This window comes from Malaclemys terrapin, chromosome 12 (assembly GCF_027887155.1).
Source record: "Malaclemys terrapin pileata isolate rMalTer1 chromosome 12, rMalTer1.hap1, whole genome shotgun sequence".
NCBI classification, from domain to species: domain Eukaryota; kingdom Metazoa; phylum Chordata; order Testudines; family Emydidae; genus Malaclemys; species Malaclemys terrapin.
In genome coordinates this window covers 36,246,149-36,259,006 of record NC_071516.1, presented here as the reverse complement: position 1 = coordinate 36,259,006, position 12,858 = coordinate 36,246,149, and the positions used below count along the sequence as shown (strand labels likewise).

Below are 12,858 nucleotides of genomic sequence, written 5' to 3'. Positions count from 1 at the left end.
GTCTAAAACGCAACCCAAATTCCAGGACCTTCCAACCCATACTGACATTTTTACACCTCAGCCATGTCCTATTTTATGGTCCCCTGAAGGCAAAGAAGAGACAGGATTTGGATATACTGACTAGAAAGCAGATTCGGTATTGAGGCTTCTGGAGACAGACTGGCTATGTGGTTGCCTCAGGCTTTTGAGCACCCATCTTGTACTGCAAACAGAGTCTCCATAACTACCAGCTTTAAATTCCATCATAAGTGTGCTCCACCTTCCTTCTTGCCTTCACACCTAATTTTTCACCAGTAGGGAATTCTCTGTCCTACTGAGAGATGGTGACCAGGATAGGAACCTTGTGGACAGCATTCACACCATAGAAAGCTCTCCTCAGAGCTCCCTTCACTTCCTGGTTCCTCAGGCAGTAGATGAAGGGGTTTAGCATGGGGGTGACGATCGTGTACATCACCGAAACCAGTTTGTTCAAGTCAAAAGGGTGGATCCTCTTGGGCCGGGCGTACATGAAGAGGGTGGCTGAGAAGAAGATGACAACCACAGTGAGGTGGGACGCGCAAGTGGAGAAGGCCTTCCTCTTGCCCTGGGCGGTGGGGATGCGCAAGATGGTGCCGATGATGCAGACATAGGAGACAATGGTGATGGACAGCGGGACCAGCAGGATGAACAAAGCCAGGATGAAGTCCACTATCTCTGCCACTGTCATGTCTGTGCAGGCCATGTTCAATAAAGGACTGATATCACAGAAGAAGTGGTTGATGACATTGGACCCGCAGAACGACAGCTGGGAGATGAAGATGACCTTCAGCATGGAAGCCAGGAAGCCCACTAGCCAGGAGCCCACCGCTAGCTGCAGGCAGAGCTGGTGAGTCATCATGACTGGGTAGCGCAGTGGGTTGCAGATGGCCACATACCGGTCATAGGCCATGACCGCCAGGAGCACGCATTCGGTGCATATGAGGGAGCTGAAGAAGTAGAGTTGTGTCATGCATCCCACAAAGGAGATGCTCTTGCTCTCCAATAGGAAATTAACCAGCAGTTTTGGGACAGTGACTGTGATGTACCAGGCCTCCAGGAAGGAGAGGTTGCTGAGGAAGAAATACATAGGCTTGTGTAGGTTATCGTTTGTCTTGATCAGGGTGATGATGACCACGTTCTCCAGGAGGGTCAACAAATAAGCCACCAAGAATACCATGAAGAGAAGCACTTGCAGCTCCGGGACAGTTGGGAATCCCATCAGGATGAACTCCTGGAATCTGGTGTTGTTCTCCCACTCCATGCTGAGAGGCACAAAATCAAGCAGCAAAGAAAGAAAAATGTGGGAGAAAAACACAAAGAAGAAGAAAAAAAAACATAAGAAATAGAAAGAAATAGTAAGAAGAAGAGGAAAGGTGGAGAAAGAGACAGGAGAAAGAAATATGGAAAGGAGAAGTGATGAAAAGAAAAAAAATGAAGAGTGGAAAGACAAAATAAAGTTATTTGGTATTGACTACATACAGCATTTCAAAGACACAGACACCCAATTCCTGTGATTCTTCACAACAATGCTTTACTTCTATATTTTGTGGATCAAATTTTAAAAGACACAAATAGGAGTTGGGTGCCCAAATACCTTTGACTTACAATGTGCCTTCAAAATTCTCTCCCTCCAGCAGCAGACTCTGCACCATAGTTCTGAGGACCCCTCGCCAATGTCTCACTCTCAGCTATATCACATCTTGATTCAGAAAACTTTGTAGCCCTCCAAAGCTGAATGTTTAATGCAGGAGGTCAGGCTGTGATTTTAAAGAGCATAATGGAGGTTGGCCCCCAACTCACTGGATGTCCCAGCCTAAGTCTGTAGTGAATACTTTGGCCAGCTCATAAACTAGTCTACAGTGCCAGAGAACATACTTCAGACCTACAAGAAGCAGTGTGGCCTTATGACTCCAGTACAGGGTTGACACTCAGGCAATCTGGGTTCTGCTCCTGGCCTGCTGGGTGACCTTGCTCATGACCCTGCCTCAGTTTCCCCATTTGTAAGATAAGCGTAATGATATGGCCCTTGTAAGTAAAGAACTGTGAGCTCCATTGATGACAAATGTGTTGTTATTATTGTAACAGATTAAGGCTTAGAATTTCAAAGGAACCTAAGGGAGTTTGGCACCCAACTCCCATTGAAGTTTAGTGGCAGTTGGGTACCTAAATCCCTCAGGCAAACTTTGAAAGTCCCCACCTAAGCCCAATGTTTTCCACATTTCTAGTTTGCTGATAACTGCATGGGCCTTATTTAGTCCATGAGTTGGTTTGTTTTATGTTTATTTGTCATTTCTTTGTTTCTTTCTTTCAAACAAACAAACAAACAAACAAACAAACAAACAAACAGTACTTTGTCTGTGTAATCACAGGAGCAAGAAAACTGAGCAAGAAAACGGTGGGCCAGATACCCTGCTGGTGTGAACTGGTATAGATTCTTTGTCTCCCGCAGCGTGACACCAGTTTACACCCACTGGGGATCCAGACCAGCAGTCCTTATTGCTGCAGTGTGGGGAAGTAGACCTGGAGCTTAAGAACAGTGAGAGGAAAATAGACTAATTGATTCACACACACTCAGCTTTGCACCTGGGACTTCACACATGCATTAGCATCAGACAGGAGCAATCGGGGCCATTCCAGGTTCCAATCTCTGGCTGTTCCCAAGAAATAGGCAAAACTCACTGGGGCTTAATCCTGCTATCTTCTAGGCACACTGCACCGAACCAGCCATGACTTATGTGTGTGCTTAACTTTCTGCATGAGTAATTCTATTGCAGTCAATGAGCTCACGTGCTTAACTTTAAAGCACTGCTTAAGTGATATTCCGGGTTGGGGCCAGCAGGATCAAACACCTATGGGGAATTCTTTTTATCATTGGCGTTATTGTACTGAAAACAATGACTTTGTTATTATTATGTGCTACAATTTTATAGTGTGTAGGGCCAACACTGCAGTGATGATGATGATGATGATGATGATGATGATGATGATGATGATGATGATGATAGAAACTTAAATGCAAAATTAAAACATAAAGAGACAAAAATATCTATCTATCCCCATACACCCCCTCTATCTATCTATCTATCTATCTTAACTGTCAAATTGTCTAATATAAAGCAGAAGAGACAAACATTTTAACAACAATTAAGAAATTGTATCAGTACCTATCTATCTCTCCCCATTTGTACTTTTCTCTTCTATTCATGAGTTTCAGAATGCCTTTTCAACATAACTTTAAATTGTACTAGTTTAACATTCATTTCATGTTGTAAAAATATTTGCATTTAAAAAAGGAAACAAAAATATACGCAGACTCATATTTACCTCTGATAGATGAGACCTCATTTTCCTAAAATAAATATTTTGAAAATTGGCACAAGTAAATCTATAAACAGTCATAGATTCAGAGGCAACAGTGCATATGCCAGACACACTATGGCCCAATCCTGCAAATTTCTGTGCATAGGATTGGTAACACTATGAGCCATTAGTGACACAAGTAATGACATTTACTACAACAGGGATAACAATGAGTTAGGGATGTTTCCCCACAGACAGGACTAGAGTAGAGTAACTAGAAGTGAGTAGAAACTGAATAAAGAGTTTCTGGCAGTCTGATCTAATCTCTCCCCCTCCGTGCCCCCCTCTCTCTCAGTTCTGTACACACACAATTTTTCTTTCATGGTTTTTATAGTGCTTATCTTAAAGCCTAGCTGTTTAGCAATTTTTTTAAGTAGTATAATTTCTGCACCAATCTAAAACCAGATACATATTTGCAAAAATTCCCAGCACATTATTGTTCAAGAATCTAATAAATCCAGCCATGAGCAAGCCCTCCCAAGAAGAAATAATAACGACAATGACAACAGCAGTAATGGTGTTTCTAAATTAAACCCACTGTTTATATTTCTCTTTGGCTCATTTTATCTTTCCGTCTATTAAAAGGTATTACCTCACCTTCCCTGTCTGTCTCATATCCCGGGACCAACACGGCTATTACAACACTGCAAACATCTATCTATCTATCTATCTATCTATCTATCTATCTATCTATCTATCTATCATGATGACCCTGAGTGTATTCCCAAAACTCCCTTTAAAATCAACGTAATTTCAGTTACATTACAGATTAAGGATCTTATCCGAGCAGAGTTCCCAAGTAAGAATAAAAGAAAAGAAAATTCCATTCCTTTACTTTAGCAGCAGATCAACAGCGAGGATCTAGTCACATCCTCGGACTCATTAGCCAAATCTCCTCCCTGCATCCCCTCAGGGCCACATGCAAAGGTGATGTAAGCAGGTGCAACTCCACAAACTAAATGCCCTGCTTCTAGCAGTTCTGACTTTGTCCCAGAAGCAAGGAACAGCACAGTAAATATACTCGTTAACCCCTGAGGTCTAATTGTCCCTCTGAGCCCCAAGCGCTGGTAGCACACATATGTCATTCATGCTAGTCGAGAGAAATTTTGGGCCCCCTTACATCATGTGCAATGGGGCCCCAACCCCTCACATTTCACTTTATTTACACAGATGTTACAGACATTTTGGGGGGGGGGGACCTGAGCTCGGAACGCGAGTGCAATTGTCCCTCCCTCACCCTCCTCCTCAGCCCTGTGTATGTGTAACCGACTAAAGGCTGTATAAGCATTGGCTGAATGGGTCCTAGACATCAAACCTGCACACAGACAAAGTTGATTCTATGCTCATGGGTATGTAGTGACCTAGAGCCCATGCAACCCAACTAAATCAGGGTGCATGTGTCTGGCCCAAGGGGAGTAATTGCTGTTATTATTATTGCTGTTACTTAAAGGAAGATTTTAGGCAGGAAGACAGGTCATCGGGTTAAGACACTGTAGTGGGACTCAAGCAAGCAGCAGTCAATTTCTAATTTTACTACACACTTCCTGTGTGATCTTGGACAACTCATTCAGGACAGATTTTTAAAGATACAAAACAGGTAATTATTTCCCAGGAGGTCAGATTACATGATCATGATGGCCCTTTCTGGCCTTAATGTCTATGAGGTACCTAGCAGGCTTTTCAAAAGTGCCCAAGGGGTTTAGGCACCCAGCTGTCATATAAATCTGTGGGAGTTAGATGCCTAAACTGCTTGCATGGTTGGCAAATCTCACTAGGTACCTAGCTACAGTTTTAGGTACCTAAATACCTTTGACAGTCTAGCCTGTGCCTGTGTTCTCCAACTGGAAAGAGTGGACGATAATACTTAACGTTGTCTGTGCAGGCTGGGCTTTAAAGGAGCCTAAGGGAATTAGAAACCAAACTCTCAATGATTTAGAATAGGAAATGGTTATCAAACTGCCTTGTACCCCTTGGACAATCCTAGCTATAGAGGATCTAGGATAATGTCACGTTAATCTGAGATAGGACCTCTCTATGGAGTTATAATAAAAAAAGTATCTCCTGCACTGGCATAATCTGCCTGATCAGTAGTGTAAAAAAATCTGGTGAGTTACTTGGAAAGCAATGGTTTCTCCAATTTATATAAATGCAATTATAATAATAATCTGTGTCTTTATCCATAAATATTTTATGCTGATCTCCTCTCTATCCATTCTCATGCACACATTTATCTGTCTATCAGTGCACAACAGCCCTTGCAATGGGCATACTCACACTATTACATATTGTAATATTGAGAACGAGGGAAGGCTGGTTTCGGGCCCAGATTTTCAAGTGTCCACTAAGTTGAGATCCCCTTGGCCCAATTTTCACTGAGTGTCCTTGACATCAGTGGCTGCTGTGTATGCTCAGCAGCTCTGGGCATGAAGTCCAAGTGGTGTCAGGTTGGGCAGTTAAGTTTGGTGGAAACTTTTGAACAATTTTGAAAGCACCAAAACGCCATATGTTTAAAGATAGGTAGGCACTGAGTGGGATTTTTCAAAAGCTCCTACGCACTTAATATCCATCGGTGTTAGGCACCAAGATCCCACTAAGCACCTAAATACCTTTTAAAAATATGTCCCTAAGTGACTTAGATACCTAAGACCCACTGACTTTCTATCACACTGTTTCATGGATCTCATTTGGACGTGTCTCAAGATGTCACCACTCATTTGGACACATACCCAAGACAACCCAATGCTTTAGTAACGTAATAGCTATTTTGTGTATCCATGAGCGGTCCCACCCTCCAGTGGCTAATCCAACAAGCGAAAAGAGCTTTAACCTTGTTTTTTTCTCTGCTCGAGTGTTGGAGGACTGACTTCTCAGAGCCAAGGGTTCCAGTCCGGTCACTAAGTACAATCTACATAGTTTTGCATGAGGTCAGACTCAATATTCATTGTGGTCCCATCTGGCCTTCAAATCTATGAAGCAGGAGTTAACTCAAAAGATTTCCAAAGAAGCCAACAATGTTAGATGCCTACCTCCCATTGAATGGATGGAAGCTGAAGTTACATACATTCAGGTTTAAGATAGGAGGCGAATTTTTAACAGTGGGAGTAATTAACGAGTAGAACAACTTACCTATGGATGTGATAAATTCTTCAGCATGTGGAAACTTCCAGTCGAGACGGGATGACTCTTTCTAAAAAATATGCTGTAGCTCAACTGCAAGACATGGGCTTAATGCAGGAATCACCGTATGAAATTCTCTGGCCTCTGTTAGCCATGAGGTCAGATTAGATGGTCATTATGTCCCTTCTGGTTGTAAAACATCAATGACTCTATTAATTTCAATGGGAGTTGGGCTCCTGCTGCCCTTAATCTCCTTTGAAAAGCCCAGCCAGAGTTTTCTGAAGGTGCCATTGATTTTGAATGCCTCATTTTTTAAGAGCACTGTTGGACCCAATCTCCAGATGTGCCACAAGTCCAAGATGTCTCATGTACGTCCACATCTTGAACACTGCATGCAAATATGGTCACCACATCTCAAAAAAGATATATTGGAATTAGAAAAGGTTCAGAAAAAGGCAACAAAAATGATTAGGGGCATGGAATGGTTTCCGTATGAGAAGAGATTAATAAGACTGGGATTTTTCAGCTTGGAAAAGAGATGACTAAGGGGGGATATGATAGAGGTCTGTAAAATCATGACTGGTGTGGAGAAATTAAATGAGGAAGTGTTATTTACTCCTTCTCATAACACAAGAACTAGGGATCAACAAATCAAATAGGCAGCAGGTTTAAAACAAACAAAAGAAAGTATTTTTTCACACAATTCACAGTCAACCTGTGCAACTCCTTGCCAGAGGATGTTGTGAAGGCCAAGGCTATAACAGGGTTCAAAAAAGGACTAGATAAATTCATGGAGGGTAGGTCCACCAATGGCTATAAGCCAGGATGGGCAGGGATTGTGTTCCTAGCCACTGTTTGCCAGAAGCTGGGAATGGGCGATAGAAATTGGATCATTTGATGATTACCTGTTCTGTTCATTCCCTCTGGGGCACCTGGCATTGGCCAGTGTCAGAAGACAGGATACTGGGCTAGATGGACCTTTGGTCTCACCCAATGTGGCCGTTCTTATGTTCTTATGTTGGGAACCCAAACACCGACACATCCAAAATCACTGGCCAACTCTTTGGCAAATTTGGATGTTATGTGTATTGGTTGCATAACCAGCTTGCCCCGTGTATGTTTTGGGTTGGCCTTTTTTGCCTGCTCCATAGGAAGTACAATGTTAAAACCCCAACCAACATCAGCTGCCTCTTTAGCTCATGGTATAGTCACTTATGTCTTCAGCTCTTAAGCACCCTGGTTCCATCCCTGACAGCTATCCTATTTGTGTAACCTGGGTTCTGTCATTTCTTTTGATTGTTTATGCTAGGGGGTTGGGCAAACCAGCCTGGAGCACAGCAGTGAACTTTTTTGTCTACTCGTAAGGAAAACAAAAATGATCCCTTCCCACCATTAAGTAGTTTTTCAATATTTCAGGAATGCATCTGAGCTAATACTGATGCAAGATGACTCTTACCTCTTCCTCTTGGTATCCTAGTCACAGCCATGCAGAGAACTTGGGGATTTTAGAGGGATGGGTTTTGCAGAAGGCAGTGGGGTCTAATCCGGAGGTGTAACAGGGTGGCTTGCCCCATTGAATGGAGAGCCTGGGGCTAAGCAAGCCCTGATGAGCCACATCTGGGTTGAATCAGGTGCTCACAGAATAAAAGATCAGGAAGTTGCAGCGAAGAGGAAATCCCAGGGGAGTGCAGCCATGTCTGCAGTTACTGCAGGGTCCATGAAGTCTCCTGTGGGACCTTAAGCCAGCAGGGGAAAAGTTGAAAGAGCAGGAGAGAGAGGGAGAAAGCTCTCCAGATAGAGAGGTCTGGGACAGATCCTGCTCAAGCTGGGGAGAGACTGTACAGGCCCAGCTGACATGAAGAATATGTCAGTCTGCATTCTTTGTAATTCTGGATGAAACAGGACAGGGACACTGAACGGGGCTTGAGACCTGGTGGGCAGTATGTACCAGAGGACTCCATATGTGGGGATTGTTTGAAACCCCTTTGAACTGTGAGTTCTTAAAGGGGCCCGGATGAAGGGAAAATAGAGGTGGGATGGCCACAGAGTTCAACGCTAGCCATGAGGAGATGCAGCACTTGCCTGGGACTCAGCAGACCCCGGTTCTGCCGTAGGCTTTGCCACTGATGTGCTGTGTGACCTTGACCAACTCACTTCCCCAGCCTGTGCCTTTGTTTCCCATCCCAGTCTTCATCTGTCTTATCTGTAAGCAGTAAGGACTGCTTCCTGCTCTGTGTCTGTGCAGTGCCTGTCTGTAGGAGTTGGGTGTAAAATCCAAGTGCTTTGCCTATAGCACCCTGAGGTCCCATGAAGTCTTGGATCTCCCCCTCGGAGGTGGATATCTGTGTGAGGGGTCTTCATGCGTGCTCTCCAATTAAGGCTTTATTAGGGGTGTCACTTGCTATGGGGCAGGGGGGCAGTTGACCCCCCTCCCCGATCCACAGACTTTCCCCCAGCCAGCTCTCTGGTGTTTCCCCTGGGTCTGTGGGGATTCTAGGGGGTATGTCTACACTACAGCTGGGCCCATACTAGATTTGTGTGATGTTGCGGCCTAATGCACTGGGTTCCACACCAGCACTCACATTTGGCCAAACCGCCCATCCATCATAACGTAAGGGCAGCCGGGCCAAATCTGACACCCCAGGCCTATGAGGCATGGGGGTGGCAGATTGTATTGAGTGAATCTGTCAGCACCACCCCCTTCTCCCTGCCAGACAGAGAGGAATCAGTGGTGGTGGCCTAGGCTTCAGCTGAGCATGGTGCAACCTGGGCCCAGATATCCACCCCAGCCTGCCACCCAGCTTATTCCCTGGGATAGGACTGGTCTGTCACATCCCTGCCCCTGTCTGGGATAGGAACAGCCTGCTAACCCCACACCAGCAACTGCAGCCTCAGCAGGAAGGAAGAGACAGGGATATTGACACAACTTTGCCCCCAACCCTATTTTTTTTTTTGCTTTTGGACTTTATGGTAAGAATTTTTCAAAGGAGACTAAGGGAGTTAGGTATCCAAGTCCCTGTTGACAGATCCTGTGAGTAGAGGTGGGTGAAAATTTTCAGGTGTGTGGCTAATTCACCAAACAACATGCAGTTTGGGGTTGAGCAAAATTAATTGTTGACTTTGGGTACAGTTGGCCAAATAGTTTAATTGAACCAAAAAAATCTGAAAGGTTTTGGTAATGTCAAAACCAAACAAAATGTTTCATTTTGAGCCCCAGCTACAGCTTTGTTGCTCAAATTTCCAGGCTTTTGTCAAAAGCAAAGGCAGGGTCACTAAATGAATGAAGTACAGGTAGCAGGAAGTGGTAACATTTTCTCCTGTATCAACTTTAGCTCAGGTTATAGAGTTTGCTTATAGACAGCAGATGCTTTCATCACAAGATCCTGTAATGCTCTGTCAGGTATAGCTGAGGTTCATTTAAATAAGGTACGTTGTACACAATGGCTGAGCATCATAATACGGATTAGCATTCTGTTACAGTTAGCATGCCTACCTGGAACATCAAAGGCCTGCATTCGATTCCGCGCTCTGCCTGAGGTGGGAAAGGGTTTTGGACTTGGATCTCCCAAATAACAGAAGAATGCACACCACAAAAGGCTGACAATCAAAATGAAATATTTCAAGTCAAAACAAAACATTTCATTTCAACATTACTGAAAGGCTTTATTTCTACTTGAAAAAAAATGAGTTTTCAATTTGTTGAAGAATTTCAAACCATGTCAGTTTCCATTCATCCTGAAATTAAAATGTTATTTATTTTTGGAATTGGCAGCAAACTGAAAAAAATCATCATTCATCCAGCTGTAAATGTGAGCTATGTGATGACTCCCGTATACCCCTTTAAAATATCCAACACTGCGTGTTCTTAGCATTTGGTTTGGTTTTCTCTTTAATCAGAAATAAAAACTGACTGAAAATGCATGATCTCTTCTCTCTCGATCTGGGGGGAAATGTAACCTGTAACCACTTATTGTTTCACTTCTAATTCAGGGCCTTATTCTTGTGTCACTTACTCTGCCTTTAATCCACTGTAACACCAGGAATGTCAGTAGGGTTACTTCTGGTTTACACCAGGGTGAGTCAGAGAAGAATCAGACCCATTGACTCCAGAGGAGTTATTCCTGAACAAAAATGGGATGCATACGAGGAGAATGAGCCCCATTGACCCCCTGGAGTTACTTCTGATTTACCCCAATCTGAGTCAGAGGAGAATTAGGGTTTTCCGTTTCAAAGAAGTTATTCCTAACGCATACTGGTGACTGTGGATTGAACCCATAACCCTACTGGGTGGAAGGGGGTTCCGTTTGTGATGAAACTGCAGCTTTGTTGCTCAAATTGGCAAGAGTCTGATTTTATCCTTGTTATCATTAAATAGAATTGTTTTACTTTCAGATCGGTAGCCAAACTGAGCCAGAGCTGAGCATACACTCAGCCAGAGAGGGATCCAGACCACACAACTCATTTCACATAGACCTCAAAAAGGAAAGAACGACCTTTCAGTTGTCTTTGCCCTTGGTCACAAACCACTTGATTTATGTTCAGAGCTTGCATAAATGTCCTTCCTCCTCTACATCTGTACATTCTTTGCTTCTTTACACTCAACGTACTTCGCTCGAGATACAGCTCAACCTTGACATGAAACTCAGTTCATACTCAGGTGACCTCATGCCACCTATTGTCCCGAGTAGAATCCCATCCAGCCATTCTTAAGAGGTCACTTCCACTGGGCCCCTTGTGTGTGATGAGAGAAGGCAGATTCCAAGGGTGGGATGATTATCGGCCCCATCCAAAGCTAGTGGTCACTGCTGAAGACCTTGGGGATGGCACTCTTGATACACAGCATCTTTCTTAGTGCCCCCTTCACCTCCTGGGTCCTCAGGCAATAGATGAAGGGGTTTAGCATGGGGGTCACAATTGTGTACACGACTGACACCAGCTTGTTGAGGTTGAAGGAGTGGATCCTCCGGGGCCGGGCATACATGAAGAGTGTGGCCGAGAAGAAGATGATGACCACGGTGAGGTGGGAGGCACAGGTGGAGAAGGCTTTCCACCTGCCCTGGGCAGTGGGGATGCGCACGATGGTGCCAATGATGCAGACATATGAGGCAACGGTGATGGAGAGCGGGATGAGCAGGATGATCAAGGCAAAGACAAAGTCCACCATCTCCGCCACCGTCATGTCGGTGCAGGAGAGGTTGAGCAGTGGGGAGATGTCGCAGAAGAAGTGGTTGATGACATTGGGGCCGCAGAATGACAGCCGGGAGATGAAGAAGACTTTCAGCATAGAGATGAGGAAGCCGGCCAGCCAGGAGCCCACTGCCAGCTGCAGGCAGAGCTGGTGGCTCATGATGGCTGGGTAGCGCAGCGGGTGGCAGATGGCCACATAGCGGTCATAGGCCATGACGGCCAGGAGGACGCACTCGGTGCAGACCAGGGCGATGAAGAAGTATAGCTGGGCCATGCAGCCCATGAAGGAGATGCTCTTATTCTCTGCCAGGAAATTCACCAGCAGTTTTGGAACGGTGACCGAGATGTACCAAACCTCCAGAAAGGAGAGGTGACTGAGGAAGAAATACATAGGCTTGTGGAGGTGATGGTTTGTCCTGATCAGGGTGATGATGACCACGTTCTGCAGGAGGGTCAGCAGGTACACGGTGAGGAATACCACAAAGAGCAGCACCTGCAGCTCCAGGATGGTCGGGAACCCCAGCAGAATGAACTCCCGGCCTCTGGTGTGGTTCTCCTGCTCCATCTTTAGGCTGAGGGTCTTCAGAGGAGAAGGAGGAAGTCAGAAGAAGGGAATGAGAGACGGGGAAAGAAAGAACAGACATTTTAAAATCATAGATGCCCATTTCCTGAGATCATTTTTATCACCGCTCTTTAGTTTGATATTCTTTATTATGAGATTCCCATCCTGCAGTTTTTGAATCCCTCAGGACTGAGGGGAAAAAACTTAATCCTCAGATACCTGCATGAGGAACAAGTATCTTTAATAACGGGCTCTTCAATCTAGCAGACAAAGATATAACACAATCCAACGACTGGATTCTGAAGCTAGACAAACTCAGACCGGAAACAATGTGTATGGTTTTAAACGTGTATCCTCCATCACAGGGGATTTTTAAAGCAAGGTTGGATTTCCCCTCACCCCTAAAATATCTGCTCTTGTTCAAACATGGATTATTCTGGGGAAGTTCTACAGCCTGTGTTATACCGGAGGTCAGGCTAGATTATCACTATGTTCCCTTCTGGCCGCTATGAAACTAATTGCTGCCAGATCTCTGCCAATTAATCCCAACTGAACATCAAACCCAAGATCCCTCTCTCAACTCAACAGTCCCTAATTCATTAAAACTGAGTAGG

The 12,858-nt window shown here is 44.5% G+C and overlaps 1 protein-coding gene across 1 annotated transcript; it reads right to left on the bottom strand.

Annotated features, from left to right (window-relative positions):
• Window positions 1-310: 310 nt before the first annotated feature.
• Window positions 311-12,247, bottom strand: LOC128846822 (olfactory receptor 6B1-like). The gene is made up of 2 exons (XM_054046059.1): window positions 11,648-12,247; window positions 311-1,267 (listed from the first exon to the last, which is right to left on the bottom strand). Exons 1-2 carry the CDS (start codon window positions 12,245-12,247, stop codon window positions 311-313), a joined length of 1,557 nt encoding a protein of 518 aa, XP_053902034.1.
• Between the last annotated feature and the right edge of the window lie 611 nt (window positions 12,248-12,858).